The sequence below is a fragment of the Mustela putorius genome, unplaced genomic scaffold (assembly GCF_011764305.1).
Source record: "Mustela putorius furo isolate JIRA1106 unplaced genomic scaffold, ASM1176430v1.1 tig00000139_pilon_pilon_pilon, whole genome shotgun sequence".
Lineage (NCBI taxonomy): Eukaryota > Metazoa > Chordata > Mammalia > Carnivora > Mustelidae > Mustela > Mustela putorius.
In genome coordinates this window covers 10,956,094-10,974,092 of record NW_025421293.1, presented here as the reverse complement: position 1 = coordinate 10,974,092, position 17,999 = coordinate 10,956,094, and the positions used below count along the sequence as shown (strand labels likewise).

Sequence of the window (17,999 nt, the reverse complement as noted above, 5' to 3'; positions counted from 1 at the left end):
CCCGCCGGTCTCTGTGCACAGCTCGTCCCAACAGCCTCTTCCAATGCACTCTTTGTAGGACATCCTCACGGACCTGTCAGCGGAGAGTGAGACCCTCAACTTAGAGTGTGGGGTGCAAGACTGTTCGGCACACAAGGTACAAGCCCTGGGGTGTGTGTTCAGGAATGTTCCATTAGGGAAAACCTCAAGGGGGTCAGGATTTTTCCAAGTCTGACGGTCTCCCGGGGGTGCTAACCACACGGCAGGTAGCGACCAGCTGCCCGGTGCTGTGCACAGTAAGGCTTTTCCTTCTCTCCGTAGAAATCCTCATGGCAGCCTCACGAGGTTGCTCTGGTTTCTTAAGAGGAAGGAGCAGGTTGAGAGCCATCAGGGGACTTGCCAGAGGCCACAGATAATTGGAATGTGTCCGTTGGCACTTGAACCCGGGTTGAACGCTCTTCTCCCCTTGATGGGAGTCGTTTGTGGTCATGGAGAAGAGAAGCTGCAGCTTAGCACGGGGCCCCCCCGCCCAGGAGACCCCCCCAGACCCTCCCGCCTCTAGAGTGGCAGGCACCCCAGGCACTTCCCTGTCGCCTGGTGGGTTCCCTCTGCCGGTGTCACAGCACGCAAGTTCTCCTTTCGCTTTTCCTGTGCCTGCCGCGGGGTTCAAGTCTCTTCCAGGGACAGAAATGGCCAGTCAGGGGCAGAGTTGTTTTTTAATAGGATTTTAATTACATAACATGATGTTGATTATCATAACCCTTTTTAAGTATATGACTCTGTGACAGCAGAGACATGCAGAAAGCTGTGTCCCCACGACCACCATCTGCAGTCAGAGCCTCCTCGATCGCTCCTCCCCGCCCGCCCCCCAGCCCCTGGGACCCGCCATTCCAGTACCCCCCAGTGTGCCTGTTCTGGGCCCTCCCAGAACCGGAGTCAGGTGTCACCTGTCCTCTCACCAGCCATTCCCTCGAGGTCGAGCCAAGGCAGTAGCATGTGTCAGAGTCCCCTTCCCCTGCTGGCTGCTGGACGCCCCACCGTGTGCCAAGACCACGCAGATGGACGCGGGGGCCATGTCCGGGCTGTGGCTGGGAACAGCCGTTTGGGTCCCTGCCTCCATGCTCCGGGGACGCTGCCCGGGAGCGGAGTCCCCATGTGTGCTGGTGGCGCCTGGGACGAGTCACGGAGGCCCCGGCTGTGGTCGCACAGTCCGGCCTTGTTCTCCGCGCGCTCGCCGCTGCTTCCTTGCTGGCTTTTGATGCTTCCGGTTGTCCTGCTGGGCACCGGGCAGTGTCCCACGGTGGCCGGGCAGAGCAGAGTGCTTGCACGTGCGAGGGAAGGACCAGCCCTGGAAGTTACAGCAGCTCCTTCCGGGGAGAGGGAGGGATGTTGGGGTGTAGGCGGGGGCGCTGCTGCTCTATACACAGTGTGTGTTTTGTGTGATGATCATTTTTTAAGTAAAATGCCGAATCTTTGCAAAAGTATGTGTCAGAACCAGACTGTAGCCGATAGAGCCCCCGTGTCCCGCTGGGCAGTTTCAGTATGTTCCTTCTGCCACCGGTTAGCCACGGGACGGTCCCGGGCATGTGAACTTTCCCATCAACCCTTAACTCTGTTGATGAGCCTCACGTCACAGAATAGCCCTGTGTCACTACAGGGCATGTGTGTAGAAAAACAAAGAAATGTCTTACTTTCTCACAGACACAGTTAGTAGCCGGCTGCACGTTCGCGTCAGGATCCCGTGGGCTGGGCTGTGGCCTTGTTCTTAGAATCCGCCCGCAGGTCAAGGCTTTGTGCGCTCTGGGCCTGGCCTTCTGCAGCCCCGGTCAGGCCTGAGGGCGTGAGTTCAAAGTGGTGCCACTGAACGCAGTCTTGGCCTTCCCCGTGTGTGACGCACGCAGGGCCTCCTGCCGGCGCTGCTGTATCCAGGTCACCTTTGGCTCCACCTGTCCCGGAGTAGGTCCCTGTGGGGGTGGGAGGCGGCTGCACTGCTGGCCGGAGGGAAGGCTGGGGAAGCCTGCTGGTCCGTCAGGAGGTGCTCCGTGCAGATGGAAACCCATCGAACCTCCTCTTAGCTTCTCTTGTATGCAGCCAGACTCGGCCTTCTCACACCGAACTCGGTAGTCACCGACTCGGGAATTTGCAGGAGCTTTCGAGGCAGTCCCGTGTGTCCTGTCTCAGCACAGGATCTCTCCCAGTCTGTGCCGGGAGAGAAGGCAGGCCTGTCTCATCACGGAGGGCGCTCTCGTCCGTGGAGATGGCTTCATTTTCAGGAAGCCTGTCTCTTAGGACGGCTGTATTTATTAGGGTTTATGTTTGTTTGTTTGTTTTTAAGATTTTATTTATTTATTTGACAGAGATCATGAGTAGGCACGGAGAGAGGGGGGAAGCAGGTTCCTGCTGAGCAGGATGTGGGGCTTGATCCCAGGACCCTGGGACCATAACCTGAGCTGAAGGCAGAGACTTAACCCATTGAGCTACCCAGGTGTCCCCTGTTTTATATATTTTTTGAAATTAAACTAAAACCTAGCCTTCCTAGAACTCTGCTTCCATGGTCTTAGTTTTGTGTCTGTGGGAACTGGACGCTTAATCAGTTATTACCAATTCAGAGCTTTTTTGTTTTGACATCACGTTGAAAGATCAATCCTCTATCAGCTAGGTCGGACCGGCCATCGGGACTCGGCAGAAGTGTGGTCAGCGCATACGGCAGGATACCGTGTAGCTACAGAAAAGCCGTAGAAAGATCCACTGGCCGGGAAAGGTGTTGTGGATGTCATCCCTTCCTCCGTCCCCGGAACCAGTCATGGAGCACCCGCTCCATGCCCGGCCCTGCGCTGGGGACCGGGAACACGGCGGGGCGCAGTACCCACGGCTGCTGATCCCTGATGCTCACCTCGGCTCTGGGGACACACAGAAGCACGCATGCCCTAGTCCTGTCCGACGACCAATGGCCGCCTTCTCTTATCTGTGTTTCTAGGGGATTTCTCAAGCCGCCAGATACGTTTACCAGCGCCTCGTCAATGATGGGATTTTGAGCCAAGCGTTCAGCATCGCTCCCGTGAGATTCTGACTTTTCATTGATTGTGTGTCTTCCAGCTGCGGGTCGCTGTGTTCCGCTAACGCTGCCGCTCCTCTCTCTCTGCAGGAGTACCGGCTGGTGGTGGTGGGCCACAGCCTGGGGGCGGGCGCCGCGGCGCTGCTGGCCCTCATGCTCCGGAGCTCCTACCCGCAGGTCCGCTGCTACGCCTTCTCCCCGCCCAGGGGGCTGCTGAGGTGCGTGCCGTCGGGGCACCGCGGGCGAATGCCAGTCCCCGCACTGCTCGCCCCTGGGCTTCCGTCGCGCTCTCTCCTCCACAGCCTCCGTTTGTTTCCAGCGCGGTTGGGTTTGCGACAGACCGAAGAGGCCCTCGCAGGTCCCTGAGCGGAGCTCTGCTTCCCTAGACGGTGCGGGGCTGAGATCTTTCTGTAAACGGAGATGCGCTTGGTGTTCGTGTCGGGGGCACAGGCAGTCATTTGGTATTTGTACAGATTGTGCAGTGATTACAAGAAACCGAGAAGCGAACATCTGCCACTGTATCTGGTTACGGAGGTTTCTTTTCCTCTGGTGGTAAGAGCCTTGAAGATTTATTCTCTTAGCAACTTCGAGGCGCGCAGCCCAGCAGGTGAACTGTGGCTGCCGTGCTGTGTGTTCTGTCCCTGTCGGTGTCCGTGACTTACTAATAACCAGGAGTTTGTGCCCTTGGACTCCCTTCTCCTGTCCCACAAGCCCTACCTCTGCAACCACCAACCCACATTCTCTAGATCTGCGAGCTTCGTTTTCTGGTTTTGGGTTTTTTGTTTTTTGTTTTTTGTTTTTTTTTTAAGATTTCACGTGTAAGTGCGGTCTTCCAGTATTTGTAAAGATAAGTCTGTCTTATTCTGCGTAGCATAATGCCCTCTGGGTCCATCTGTGTAGCTGCAGATGGCAGGATTTCCTTTGCTTTATTCTGCGTTGGCCTGTTTCCGTGATTTGATGGCCGTTGTGTATGTATGTGCACATCCACATTTAGTGCCAGCTGACACTTGGGCTGCGGTCCCGGCTACTGGAGATGGTGCTTCGGTGAACGCCGGGTACGGGCGGCTGTTTAGGTCAGGAGAGTTGTTCCCTTTGGATCCGTGTCCAGAAGTGGAATCGCCAGATGATACGGTAGTTGTACGTCCCTCTTTTTGAGGAACGTCCGTACTGTTTCCCAGTGGCTGCGCCGAGTTACCTTCCCCCAGCAGCGCACGAGGGTTCCCTGTTGTCCAGGTCCTCACCCACACTGGACGTTTCTTGGTTTGCGGGGCTTTTTTGTTCTTGTGTTTGATACTACCTGTGCTGACGGGTTGGGGGGGAGATCTTACTGTGTGTTGTTTTTTTTTCTTAAATATTTTATTTGTTTATTTGACAGAGAGCTAGAGAGAGAGCACAAGTAAGCAGAGCGGCAGGGAGAGGGGGAGAGAGAGAAGCAGGCTCTCAGCTGAGCAGGGAGCCCGATGCGGGGCTCGATCCCAGGACCCTGGAATCATGACCCAAGCTGAAGGCAGACGCCCAACCAACTGAGCCACCCGGGTGCCCCTTACTGTGGTTTTCATTTGCATTGCCTGCCAAGTAGTGATGTCACGTGCCTTTTCATGCCCGTGGGTCGTGTGCGGGTCTTTGTGCGGAAAATGTCTGTCCGATCCTCTGCCCGTTTTTGAGTCTTACTGGTTTTTGCTGTTGGCTTGTGTGAGTTCTCTCTGTATTCTGGGTATCAGCCCTGTGTCGGGGTAGGCACACGTTCCCTCCTGTTCATTTCGTTGGGGGTTTCCTTTGCTGTGCAGAAGCTTTTCAGTTGGATGCAGCCCCTCTTGGTTATGTTTGTTTTTGTCACCTTTGCTTTTGGGGTCAAATCCAAAAAACTGTCACCAGGACCAGTGTCAAGGAGCCTACTGCCTGTTTGTTTTCTTCTTGGAGTTTTCTGGGTTCAGGTCTCTAACCCGTCATTAGTTCTTTCTGCGCGTGTGATGTGAGGTGGGGGGTCTGGCTTCATGCTGCTGCACGGGGCTTCCGTTTTCCCATCACTGTCAGTCGAAGAGACTGTTCTTTCCCCTCCGCGGGTTCTTGGCTCCTCTGTTAGAGACTTGGGTGTGTTTCTGGGCTCCGTGTCTGTCTTTATGCCAGGACCATACAGCTGTGATTACCGTGGCTTTGTAACATAGTTCAAAGTCCGGGAGCACGAGGCTGCCCGCCTTGTTTTGCCCCTAAAGATGTCTTTGCTGGGGTGCCCGGGTGGCTCACTTGGTGAAGCGTCTGCCTTCAGCTCAGGTCATGATCCCGGAGTCCCAGGATCAAGTCCCACAGCAGGCTCCCTGCTCAGTGGGGAGTCTGCTTCTCCCTCTGCCTCTGCTCCCTCCCCTGCTCATTCTCTCTCTGCCAAATAAATAAAATCTTTTAAAAAAAGAGAGATGACTTTGGCTAGTTAGAGCTTTTTGTGGTTCCACAGAAATTTTAGGATTATTTGGTCTATTTCTTGAGAAAATGCCATTGGAAGTTTGATAGGGTTTGCCCGGACTCCAGGTGGCTCTGGCTGTTGTGGACACTGCGACGGTATCAATTCGGCCGACCCGTGAGCGCAGAACATCTTCCCGTTCATCTGTGTCTTCTGTTTCTTTCATCATGGTTTCCTGTTCATAGGGTACAGGTCTCTACCTCCTTGGTTAGATTTCTTCCGTTGTATTTTTTCAAGGCAGTTGCAACTGGGATTGCGTTCTTCTTTTTCTTTCTGATAGCTCATTATTAGTTTATAAAAGGAACAGATTTCTGCACAGGCATACCTTGTTTCATTGTGTTTTGCAGGTAATGCTTGCTTGCTTTTTTTTTTTTTTTTAAGTAAATTGAAGATTTGTGGCATCTCTGCCTTAAAAGCAAGTCTCTCGGGGCCATTTTTCCAACAGTATTTGCTCACTTTTTGTCTCTGTCACATTTAATAGTTCTTGGCAACATTTTAAATTTTTTCATTATTTCGTATTTTATTATATTGATCTGGGATCCGTGATCATGACTTGCTGAAAGCTGTACATTGGCTTTTTAGACACGTTACTGCACACTTAGTGGACGGCCGGCCTTGTGTTGTAAACATACCCTATACACACTGGGAAAGCAAACAGTTCAGTTTCCCCGCTGTGCGCTTTGCTTGACTGCAGCAGTCTGAAACTGAACCTGCAAGTGATGTCTCTTGAGTTGTGCCCTACACAAATTTACTGAATTTGTTTACTGATTTTTTTTTAAGTTTGAAAGGTACATTTTTTTTCCTACTCAATCCTATATAATCTTTTGCCCTGATTATAAAAGAACTTTGTGCTATAATTAAAAAAGGAAAAAAGAAATTCATATCCATCATACAAATTTTGGAAAATATAGAAAAGTGGAAAGAGCGAAACTCTTCTACCTGGAATTCACCAGTGTAACTATTTAGGTTTTTTTACTTCCTGCTGCATGTGTGTGTGTTTAAGATTTTATTTGACAGAGACAGCGAGAGAGGGAACACAAGCAGGAGGAGTTGGAGAGGGAGACGCAGGCTTCCTTCCCACTGAGCAGGGAGCCCGATGTGGGGCTCCATCCTAGGACCCTGGGATCACGACCTGAGCCGAAGGCAGGCGCTGAATGACTGAGCCACCCAGGCGCCCCCATGTGTGTGTTTTATAAATTAACATAATATTCTGTATACATTATATCCTTAAATATGTTTGAGAACGTGTTTTTATAGAGTTGCTTATTAGTATTCTATCATCTGATTGGCATTTTTAGTCTACTGATGGATATTTACATTAATTTTTCTCATTATCACAAGTCAGTTACATATAAATACTGGTGTACCTTTAAAATTTTAAGATTTTTTTTTTTTAAAGATTTATTTGTTAGAGCACATGTGCTCAAGAGAGAGTATGGCATGGGGAGGGAGAAGCAGGCTCCCCCCTAAGCTGGGAGTCCTATGTGGGGCTCAGTCCTAGTACCCCAGGATCATGACCTAAGCTAAAGGCAGACACTTAACAGACTGAGCCCCCCAGGCACCACTAAGTTCTTTTTATATTAAAATACATACTTGTACATGTGAAAAGACATGAGTAACTCTTAAAAAAATAACTGAATTTATAAATTGTGGAACAATTAACATAGAACGTATTTTTGAGACTAACCAGCAAACATCCATACAGCTTGGATGCATTTTGCTGTCTGAAAAAAGCCCTGCACCAAAGACCTATTGTATGATTCCGTTTATATGTCCTTCCAGAAAACAGAGGCATATGATGACAAAGCATACCAGTGGTGGTCTGGGCTTGGAGTGGGATTGATGGGCACGGGACACAGGGAGCTTCCTGGGGGCGATAGACATGCCCTTCTTCTTGGGGGTGGTGCTGGGAGTTCTGTGCCTTTGTCAGAACCCATCGTCCACTTAGAGTGGGAGGTTTTGCCACGTATACCTAATGAGGCTCGTTTGAAAATACACACACAGCTCTGTACCCACGTGGAGAGAGAGTCAGTGCCTGCGAAATTCCCCACGCATCCTCTCCTGTCCGCGGATTGTCACCGCCCTGATCGGTGTGCAGGCTCCTCCTTTGCTTTAAAAAGTAGTTGTACCTCCTATACGCAGGTCTCCACAGAATAGTTTGGATTTGTATGGCTTTGAAATTTTATTTCTATTTTTTTGAAGTTTATAGAGCTAGAATAGTACTTAATTGTTATTTTGTGACTTCCCTTTTTTCGTCCACATTATGTTCGATGCCTATAGGACGTGGTTCTGTCCATTCTGGTTATATTCCGTCCTGTATCGATCACAAATGGTCTGCGTCACTGGCGATCACGGCGGTTGTGTGGACCCTCTCCGGGTGTAGGTCACGGCGTGTGCACGTGCTCCCTCTCCAGAGCGGCTGTGCGAGTGTATGCTCGCCCACAGTGTATGTGAGTCCACCACGCTCCACATTCTCACCAACAGTTGCTCAGATATAAGAGATTTTTGCTGGTCCGACTGGTGTGTGGTGATGTTTCATTGTGGTTTAATTTGCATGTCCATGATTGCTAATGAAGTCGGGCCTCTTTCCACGTATTATTGGCTGTATTTCCGCTTTTGTTCTTTTTGGCCATTTTTCTGTTGGGTCACTGGTTTCTGAACACGTGTGTTCTGTAATCGAGTCTTTTGTGGCTCCAAGGATGTGTCACGAATATGCTCTCCCATTCCTTGATGCGTTTTGTATTTTCCTTGAGTCCTGTCTTCAGGTCACCATTTCTTAATTTTAACACTAATTTGTCAGTCTTCTCATTTATGATTTTTGGATTTTTGTTTCTTTTTTTTTTTTTTTTTTTTTAAGATTTTATTTATTTATTTGACAGAAATCACAAGTAGGCAGAGAGGCAGGCAGAGAGAGAGGAGGAAGCAGGCTCCCTGCTGAGCAGAGAGCCCGATGCGGGGCTCGATCCCAGAACCCTGAGATCATGACCCAAGCTGAAGGCAGCGGCTTAACCACTGAGCCACCCAGGCGCCCCTGGATTTTTGTTTCTTATTTAAGAAATCTTTCTATGCGGCACCTGGGAGGCTCAGTCAGTTGAGCGTCAGCCTTCAGCTCAGGTCTGATCCCAGGGTCCTGGGACTGAGCCCTGCACCAGCCTTCCTGTTCACTGGGGAGCCTGCTGCTTCCCCTGATTGTGCTGACTTTAAAACAAACAAAAACCTTTCTATATTCTAAGGATATGGAGCTTGTTTCCTTTATTCTAACAGCTGTTAGTCTGCCCTTTCAACTTTATGTAGGTCTGTAATCCTTTTGTGTTTTTGTGTGGTGTGAGGCAGGGATCCAGTTTCATCCCCCACCCCCAACACCGCCCATTATCTTAGCCCTTTCCCTACTGCTAAGGCGAAGTATTGGCATCTAGTAGTGCAAATCCCTGTGCCTTTTACTTTTGAAAGACCATGTTGGCTCTTAGCCCTTCACACCTCCATGCCAATTTTAGAATCAATTTTGCAAGTTCCATAAACAGATTAGAATTCTTCCAGCTGCCTTTATTTCCTAGTTCAGTTTGGAGGTAACTGACAGATGCTGTTTTTTTCACCTTTAAACATGAAATCAGTTTTCAGATATTCAGGGCCTCTTTAATTTTAGTATCTTTTCACTTAAGTTTTATGATTTTCTCCAGTCTTACACATCTTTTGCTGACATATATCAATCTCATAGAAATTTGTGTTTTTTTTTTTTTTAAATAAGATTTTATTTATTTATTCGACAGAGAGAGATTACAAGTAGGCAGAGAGGCAGGCAGAGAGAGAGAGGAGGAAGCAGGCTCCCTGCTGAGCAGAGAGCCCGATGCGGGACTCAATCCCAGGACCTTGAGATCATGACCTGAGCCGAAGTCAGCGGCTTAACCCACTGAGCCACCCAGGCGCCCCTAGAAATTTGTGTTTTGATCTTATAGCCAATAGCCTTGTAGACTTGTTTATTATAATTCATCCACAGTGATTTTTTTTTTTTCTTTACTGTGTAAACTAATTTCATGTATCACAGCTTTGTCTTTGGCCTTTTGGGGCTGATAGGATCACCATTAAGATGTCCTGTGTCCAGGGACACCTGGGTGGCTCAGTCGGTTAAGCCGCTACATTAGCTTGGGTCATGATCCCAGGGTCCTGGGATCGAGTCCCGCATTGGACTCCTTGCTCAGCAGGGAGCCTGCTTCTCTGCCTCTGCCTGCTTGTGCTCGCTCTCTCTCTGACAAATTAATTAATTTTTAAGAAAAGATGTCCTGTGTCCCTTTGCAGTTGGTCCCTTCCACCCATCCCCAAGTGCACAAGGACCTTTTTTGTCACTATAGTTTTGCCTTTCTCAGAATGTCCTATACATGGAATCCTACGATATACAGGATTGTGTTGCATTTTCTTTTACTCACTAAGATGCATCCAGGTTACGAGGATGCTTGCTTCATTCGTAAGTGTATGATCTTCAGTGTCGGTATATCTTGCTCAAGCAAGCTTCAGAGTCTCAGATCTGTGAGGGCCTCGTCACATGTGACTGCCTCTGCGCTCCCACTTTCAGAGCCTCCCGTCAGCATCGGGCCCCCTTGTTCTCATTTTGCATCTCCAACCTCTCATTCATACCTCTATGTCTCTGCTTTTCGTGCTAGAATTTGGATAGTTCTTTAGATGTGTTTACTAGTTAACTGATTCTTCGTGCTTATGATGATGTTAAAACTGTTGCCTTATGGTGGAATTTTCCTATACAAAAATTAGAAATTCGAACCGAAGTAAAGAGAATAGTGTAATAAGCCACCATTTCATCAGCTTCAGTCATTTTGTTAACTTGACCAATCTTCACGTACCCCACTGTACCCACCCCGTAGATCCCCATGGCCGGAGTGCTCTGAAGCAAATGAGACCTGTCATTTCATCTGTAGCTATCCTAATATGTGTGTAAAGCATAGAGCACTTAAAATTTGATTCCAGTATGTTCTCCCAAATATCTTATGTTTTACAGTAGATTTCTTTAAATTCCAGACAGGGTTCTCGGATTGGATATAGTGCATTTGTCTTGGAACTGTATTTTTGTTTTTAAATCAAATTTAATGGCATGTGTACAGGGGATCCATAGATATGGAAGTTCTGTAATTCTCCTCTAATGTATAGATAGTTCAGTTCCCTCTTTATTTCTGAAACCAGGTTAGTTCTGGAGAATCCACATTCTGGATTGGATAGTCACTGTGTCATTTAACATGTTCCTCTGTACTGTTGGCTGGTGTCCTAGAAAATGGTAATCATGTCTAGGGATTTGGTCGATTCAGGTTGGTTTGTTTTTTTAAGATTTTATTTCTCTGACAGAGAGACAGCGAGAGAGGGAACACAAGCAGGGGGTGTGGGAGAGGGAGAAGCAGGCTTCCCACCAAGCAGGGAGCCTAATGCAGGGCTCGATCCCAGGACCCTGGGATTATGACCAGAGCCGGAGGCAGATGCTTAACAACCCGCCACCCAGGCGCCCCTCAGGGTCAATTTTTTGACAACAGTATGTGGTGGCCACGGTGTGTGGTTCCTGCCGCACCGTGTAGGGAGGCACGTCTGCTGGTCTCTGTGACGTCGTCGGCAGTACTAATTGAAAGATACGTGTTCTAGTAGAGGCTGCAAAATGCTGATAGTCTGTCATTCTTTCTGCATTCAGTAGCTGAAGATCAGAAAGTACTTTTCTTCCAAGTAGTCGGTCACTCTGGTCTGTTATTTCTCACCACGTAAGCTGGAGACACATGAATGCGTGAGTCTTTCCCTTTCTTTAGCTGCGTTCTGAGTAGTGGATTGGTGTTCCAGCAGCTTCCAGAGGCGACAGGAATTTTCAACTATCTCAGTCCCTTGCAGTTTCGCTTTCGTGTTCACACTGTCTTGTCTTTGGCCTGCGGGAATCCCTTCCAACTAGGCTTCTCACCCTGACACAAGGCTGGGGGTCTGACGGTCGGCTGTGCCGGTACACAGACTCCACCGTTTCTCCACACGGTGTCGGCTGTTCCAAGTGGGAAGTGGTATTTAGAGACCATAAGCCAGATACCAGGTGTCTCCTCACCACCAGGCAGGTCACGGTTTCTAGGCCTTTCCTGCGGGTTGAGGTCGGAAACGGTTCTTACTTCAAAGAGAAAATGTGTCTTTAGTTCACGTTGACACTTTCAACTTAAAGATCAGGGTTTTTACTGAAATTACATGATTACATACTTGGTGTTTAATCTGCCCACCCAGCCACGCGTGTGCACACGTGTGCACGAACTGGGGGTCCGTTTCACGGTGACTGCTGCAGGCAGTGCGGGGTCTTTTTGGAGCTGCTTTAGTTCTTATGTGATAGCCCCGCTAGGGACGTGCAGCCACGTTTCTGTTGCTGTCGTCACTTGACGTAATTCTTCTGGTAGTAGCACTGTTGGGCTTGTTTCATTTGGCTTTTGATTTTAGGAATTGCTTTTGTTTTCATTTTCAGTTCTGTAAAACAATGACATGTTTCCACAGACAACTCTTTAAACAAGGTACACTCAGAAATCTCCCTTTCTCGGGGCGTGGCTCAGATGGCTAAGCGGCCGCCTTGGGCTCAGGCCATGATCCCCGCGTCCTGGGATCGAGTCCCACCTCGGGCTCCTTGCTCGGCAGGGAGCCTGCTTCCCCCTCTGCCTGCCATTCTGTCTGCCTGTGCTCACTCTCTCTCCCTCTCCCTCTCTGACAAATAAATCTTAAAAAAAAATAAATAAATAAGTAATCTCCCTTTCTCTGTCCTTCCCTCAAGCAGGCATTAGGTTTTGACTTAGCTTTCCATTATCCTCACTTAGTTCTATGTGAGAGCAAGTGTGTCTGTACCTGTGCATCCCTCCGCCTCCTGGGTAAAGGCAGCGTCTGCCTGACCCCGTGTGTGTTGGGCTCTTCTGACTTGGCCACACATCCCGAGGTCGCCCCACAGGGCACAGGGCAGCCGTGAAGGACTCGGTGCTCTGCGGGCGGGCCGTGGTTTGTGCCCTGAACTGCTCTCCACAAACAGCCCTTCGCGCTCCCAGCCTCTGCTGTGACGAGCAGTGAGAGCTGCGGTGAAGAGCCTTTTGCCTCATTCTACCGCCGGCCCAGCGCGTCTCTGCGAGTCCCCCGAGAGGGGCTTTTGGGTCACAGGACACGAGCACAGGCGTGATCTGCCGTCTTGATCTGACTGTGGAGGTTGTGGCTTTCCTAGAATCTGGCAGATAAGTTTCTCTGATCAGAGTATGTCTGTTTTACTTCTCATCCCTTTTAAAGGGAAGAGAACAGTTTTATTCTCTGGAAACTTTCCTCACTGACCTGGCAGAGTAACTTGATTTCTCTTTGGAGTTCTTTGTGGGGCAGTATAATCCTAAAACCTCCCTAATTTCTATTTTTCTGAAATTTCAGCAAATCCCTTTACGAATACTCTAAGACCTTCATCGTGTCACTCGTCCTCGGCAAGGATGTCATTCCCCGGTGAGTCCGCTGGATGCTTTGTCTGGGCTCGGGGCGGCCGAGACACCGAGTACTGAGCCTCCATCTGGTCTTTTGCCGAACAGGTTAAGTGTGACTAACCTGGAAGACCTGAAGAAGAGAATTTTGCGAGTGATCGCTCACTGCAACAAGCCCAAGGTAAGTGGGGGGCCTGGGAGCGCATCTGGGGGGTCTGAGGCTGGACGGGCCACGGGGAGGTGCTTCCAGCTCCCGAGCCTCTTCGCCCAGGGCCTTGGATGCTGTTGCCTGGAGCGCTTCGCCCTCTGTGCGGACTTGGGCCTGGCGTCCCATAGGCGATGCCGAAGGCGGCACGCGCTCGGTCGGTCACGGGATGCCACAGTGAGAAGCCTCCAGTAGAACCTTCCCTGTCCTAGCGAGGGGACTTGCTATCTGTCGTACTTTGTTAGCCTGTCTTGTGACCAACAGTATTTTGATGCTTTTGGTCCCAACGCTGAGAAAACAGATCTGCCAAACAGTTTAAGAAATCCAAGTACAGGTGTACCGGGGGCTGTTGCAGTCGTTAACAGTGGTGGCCGGAGGTTGTGTTTACCACTAGAGAAAGACAGCCATGGCGTAGTGAAAGGTTTTTTAAAGGGCAGATTTAAAAATGATTCTGCGAGGATATATCCCCTAAGGCAGTGGATATGAAGTTTTTAGAAGGGATTTTCACTTTTTAACCGGTTTTCTGACATTTTTGGTTGTTGCTCCTCAAAAAAATTTATTTAAAATAAGCTTCTCCTTACCAACTGTTCCCCGCTCAGAGTTCTTAAAAAAATTAATGAGTGTCATTAAGGGAAAGAGTAAAGCTGGTTGGCAGGACTGTCTGAGAAGAATGAGGGTGATTTTCCTCAGAGTCGGCAGGGTTTGGTTTCTCGTACTGCTTCCTGTCTGATGTGGCTTCACGGCCCAGGAGACACAGGAGTTGAGGCCCCTGACATTCCCGCCCGTAAGATCCACGATTTAGAGATGGCCGGTCTGAGCTCTGAGGGTCACTGTCCCCCAGCACGAGCTTGAGGGGCCGAGGTCCGAGTGACCAGCAGGCTGCCTTCTCGGGTCTGTCCGCCAGTACCAGATCCTGCTGCACGGGTGCTGGTATGAGCTGTTCGGAGGAAGCCCGGAGAACTTTCCCACGGAGCTGGACGGGGGCACCCAGGGAGACCTGACGCAGCCGCTTCTGGGGGAGCAGAGCCTCCTGTCGCACGGGTCCCCGACCTACAGCTTCTCCAGCGACTCCCCCTTGGAGTCCCCCACCAAGTACCCCCCTCTCTACCCTCCCGGCAGAATCATCCACCTGGAGGAGGAGGGCACGGCAGGGAGGTGAGTGCGGGCAGCGCGGCCAGGAGCTGCCGGGGCTCGGTCCACGCAGGTCGGAATCACACAGGTTTCAGCCTAAAGGGCCGCCCGGCTCGTTCACCTCTGTCTTTCCCAGGTTTTGCCGTTCCGCTGCTCGGTATAGCGCGAGGTGGTCCCATGAATCACAGTTCAGCAAAATACTCATCGGCCCCAAGATGCTGACAGACCACATGCCGGACATCCTGATGAAAGCCTTGGACAGCGTGGTGTCGGGCCAGGCCGGCTACGCTTTCTGCCCCCCTGGAGGCGGCTCGAACGTGGATGTGGTGTAACCGGGCCTCACGCAAGCTGCTGAATGACGACAGACTCCCGCTTCTGTTCTTGACCGACAAAATCAGAGAGATTCCCATGATGCCGGAACCTCGGATGTCCACTGGTAGGAACTGGATGGTCCTCTAAACCACGGGCTCATTTGGGAAGTCGTTCTGATCCCAGTATTAGCAGAGCCAGTTGTCAGGAGAGTACGGAGAGGATGGGACTCACACGGGAAGCTTCGGGAACCTCCAGGGCTTTTCCTTAGTGATCTGAGAACTGTCCCAGGAAAGGGTGGGAATCCAAGACGAGGTTCAGATGTGTTCCCACCTCTGCTGCCACCTTTTCACTGATGGGGTCTTCAGGGTCTTAGCACTGTTGAGAGGAGTCTGAACCAAGGATACAGATGTGCAGTTTACGTTGCAGACGGGATTTTCCTGGCTGCACACACCTGTGTACTCCATTGTCACGGCGCACACAGGCTTTCTCCCGGGTGGCCCCGAGGTCGGGCTGGGAATTAGGACCCCTGCCCCTGAGCGCGCCAGTCTCCACATCAAGCTGACTGCTTCATTTGCACAGGATATACTGGCTTTTGGAGGTCAGCCAGTGGATTCAGAGGGAGTTAATAAAGCACTTACATGTGTCATTCGTGTCTGGACAGTTATGTACTCATCCACTGGATGTTTCCAAAAAGGTCTGTTTTACTGGCTGGTTGTGTAGCAATCCTGTTTATAAGTTTTGTCTACTGTAAACAACAAAAATGAAGCCTTAAGCTTTCTTGGAGCTCTGGGCTAAAGGGTGAAGATCACACAGGCGTCTGATTTAACCCTACCGAAGTGCCAGAAAATGACACTAAATGGATCTCTTAAAAAGCAAAAATCCGTAAGGATGGGGAAAGAAGAAAAGGAACGTGGGTTGACTAGAGGTAAACAGACTAAGGGCCCAGCTACCCTGGCTTACAACTCTGGCCCCCCCCCACCCAAAGCGCAGCAGGGAATCAGGAAGTCCGGCCCTTGGTTTGCTCTGGGGGAGGGGCCCGGATAGCAGGGCAGTGGGAGGCAAGGGGATGACGCTCCTGGCTTCCCACACTTGGAGAAGATGCCAGACCCCCCTTCCCCCCGAAGATTGTCCAGGGCAACCTGACCTCTGGAGACCCCTCCCTCAGGGCCTCTCAGCCCTCACACCAATACCACCTTAATCTCTGAGTACCTGCAAAGGCCATTTTAAAAAACTGTGATTGAAATGCGACGGTTGCTATAAGTTTCGTTTCTAAACACAATTCCTGTATGTTCCTAGTGGCAGAAAGCTCAAAGATCTTGGACACGCCTTGCCACCACCTGCGGTGCCGTTTCCAATCTGCCTCCCCTTTCTTAAGATGTACTTATTTTAGAGCGAGCATGAGGAGGAGGGGTGGAGGGAGAGAGAATCCTAAGCAGACCATGCTGAGCGTGGAACCTGACGCAGGGCCTCACTCATAGGATCCTGAGATCGTGACGTGAGCCGAAACCAAGTCAGACCCTTAACCACCTGCACCCCCAGGTGCCCCTGCAATCTGCTTCTGCGGACTCTGAACCTTTAAGCACTGGCCAAGGCCTGGCAGGCACACTTGAAACATGGGACCAGAACAGACTACTTAGATTTAGAGCTTGGGAACAGAGAAAGTGTCGCAACCACAAAACTGATGCCGAGACTGGAAAGTGGAGAATCAAGAATGCCTGGAAATTAGAAGCAGGACAGGTGGAAGTGCAGAGCTTGTGGGTGGCGCAGAGCTATGGCAGCACACAGAGCCCACCCGGCACAAAGGAGAAAAGCAGACCAGGACGTGCAAGCCAGGGCGACAGTCCCATAGAACTTGTCAACAAAAATTCACCGCACACAATGGAAATGGCCAAGGAGGACCTGAGAGCTGCCTTCCAAACTGAGGGGGACTGATCTCCGCCCTGGGATTTCCAACCAGCCAGAAAAGACCAGGAGAGAATGAAGTTATTTTCAAAGACACAAGGGCTGAGAAACAGATTACCACACGCTTCTGTCTCGGGAAGCTCCTGGAGGTGGTGGTCAAGATGAGGCAAACTAAAAAGGAGTCGGGGCAGCTGGCTGGCTCACTGGATCAAGTGTGTGACTCCTGACCTCAGGGTCGTGAGTTCGAGCCCCACACTGGCCGTGGGGATTTGTACTAAAGATCAACAAACACATCAGGCAGTGGTGGCCCGAGGATTCTGAGACTTTAGGAAAATGAAAATCAGTGAAACACGTAACACATGCCGACATCTTGAGAGATTTAGTCTGCAGATGGAGGTTCGCTTGAATCATGAAGCGCACAGGAAACGAAGCAAATCAAATACAAATGATCCCTGACAAGAAACAAGAAGTTGTGCAGCCAGATTCTGTTATTCCAGGACTGAGCTAGGAATATTCAATCGGTCACAGACGCTAAATAACGACCCAAATCATTCTCTTGAGGGAATGGGAAACTGTTTGGGGGGTGGGGGCTGCCATGCAGAAGAGTATCTGTGGTAACAGCTGAAAATGAAAAATGCAACCAGAAATCAAGTGACTTAGCCAGACCCCCAGGGAGGGGAGGGGCTGGAGAACTGAATCAGATAAACTGCCATTTAGTGAGTGGGACTGTGCAACAAAGCCTGTGGAATAAAACCCAAAAATGGGGAGTGGGAGGGTGCAGCTTGCAGGTGGGTGAGCAGGTGGAGATTTGGGGAGGGGCTCCCGGAGAGGGCGTGGAGGCTCCGTCCCCCTCCCCCATACCTGGCCCTAGGCAGCTCTTCCATCTGGCTGTTCACTTTCTATCCTTTCGTAACAAACTGGTGATCTAATAGGTTAAAAAAAAAAAAAAAAAGTCAGGCATATGGAGATAGCAAAGATGAGTTAAAAGGACTCAAACTGGTTGCTTTTCAGAAAGGCTGTGAAGGGAGAAGGCTGCTGCTGCTGTAGCAAGCCTTGAGAACTCCATGATCTTTAAACTGCCTATCTTTAAGAAATACTCAAAAATAATCTTCAGGTTAATAAAAAGGATAATTTAGAAAACTGATTCTAACATGACAAGTTCATAGTACAGTTTCACGCTCTAGAAAGGATCTTAATTAATTAGATTGATTAGAAATCCGCCTCCTCCTATCTCCCAGCATCTGCCTCTTCAGCGCAGAGCTCTGGCCTAAGCTGTGCACACACACGCCCCAGGGTGGACGTCCCCATCTCCCCAGCATCTGACAGGTGCAAAACCAGCGTGCCCCCACCCGCACCAGTGCTTGCAGACTCCTCCAGCTCCTCCCTGTCCCCCCGCAAGAAAAACAAGCCCTAGAAATGAAGGTTTCCCGTGGCCCAAGATTTTTAGGTGAGACAAGGAACACATACCCCAGGAGGTTGTTCGAGCTCTCAAGAATTCAAGTATTACAGTCA

The 17,999-nt window shown here is 50.2% G+C and overlaps 1 protein-coding gene across 2 annotated transcripts in view; it reads left to right on the top strand.

The window, feature by feature from the left end:
* DAGLB (diacylglycerol lipase beta) overlaps window positions 1-15,231 on the top strand; it is a 31,218-nt gene extending 15,987 nt beyond the window's left edge. For both annotated transcript variants that reach the window (XM_013047073.2, XM_004774987.3), the window contains 7 exons: window positions 59-136; window positions 2,957-3,037; window positions 3,125-3,252; window positions 12,894-12,962; window positions 13,046-13,118; window positions 14,047-14,297; window positions 14,410-15,231. In XM_013047073.2, coding sequence (XP_012902527.1) covers window positions 59-136; window positions 2,957-3,037; window positions 3,125-3,252; window positions 12,894-12,962; window positions 13,046-13,118; window positions 14,047-14,297; window positions 14,410-14,605 — 876 coding nt within the window. In that variant the 3' untranslated portion in view covers window positions 14,606-15,231. The remainder of the gene's footprint in view (window positions 1-58; window positions 137-2,956; window positions 3,038-3,124; window positions 3,253-12,893; window positions 12,963-13,045; window positions 13,119-14,046; window positions 14,298-14,409) is intronic.
* Window positions 15,232-17,999: the final 2,768 nt, after the last annotated feature.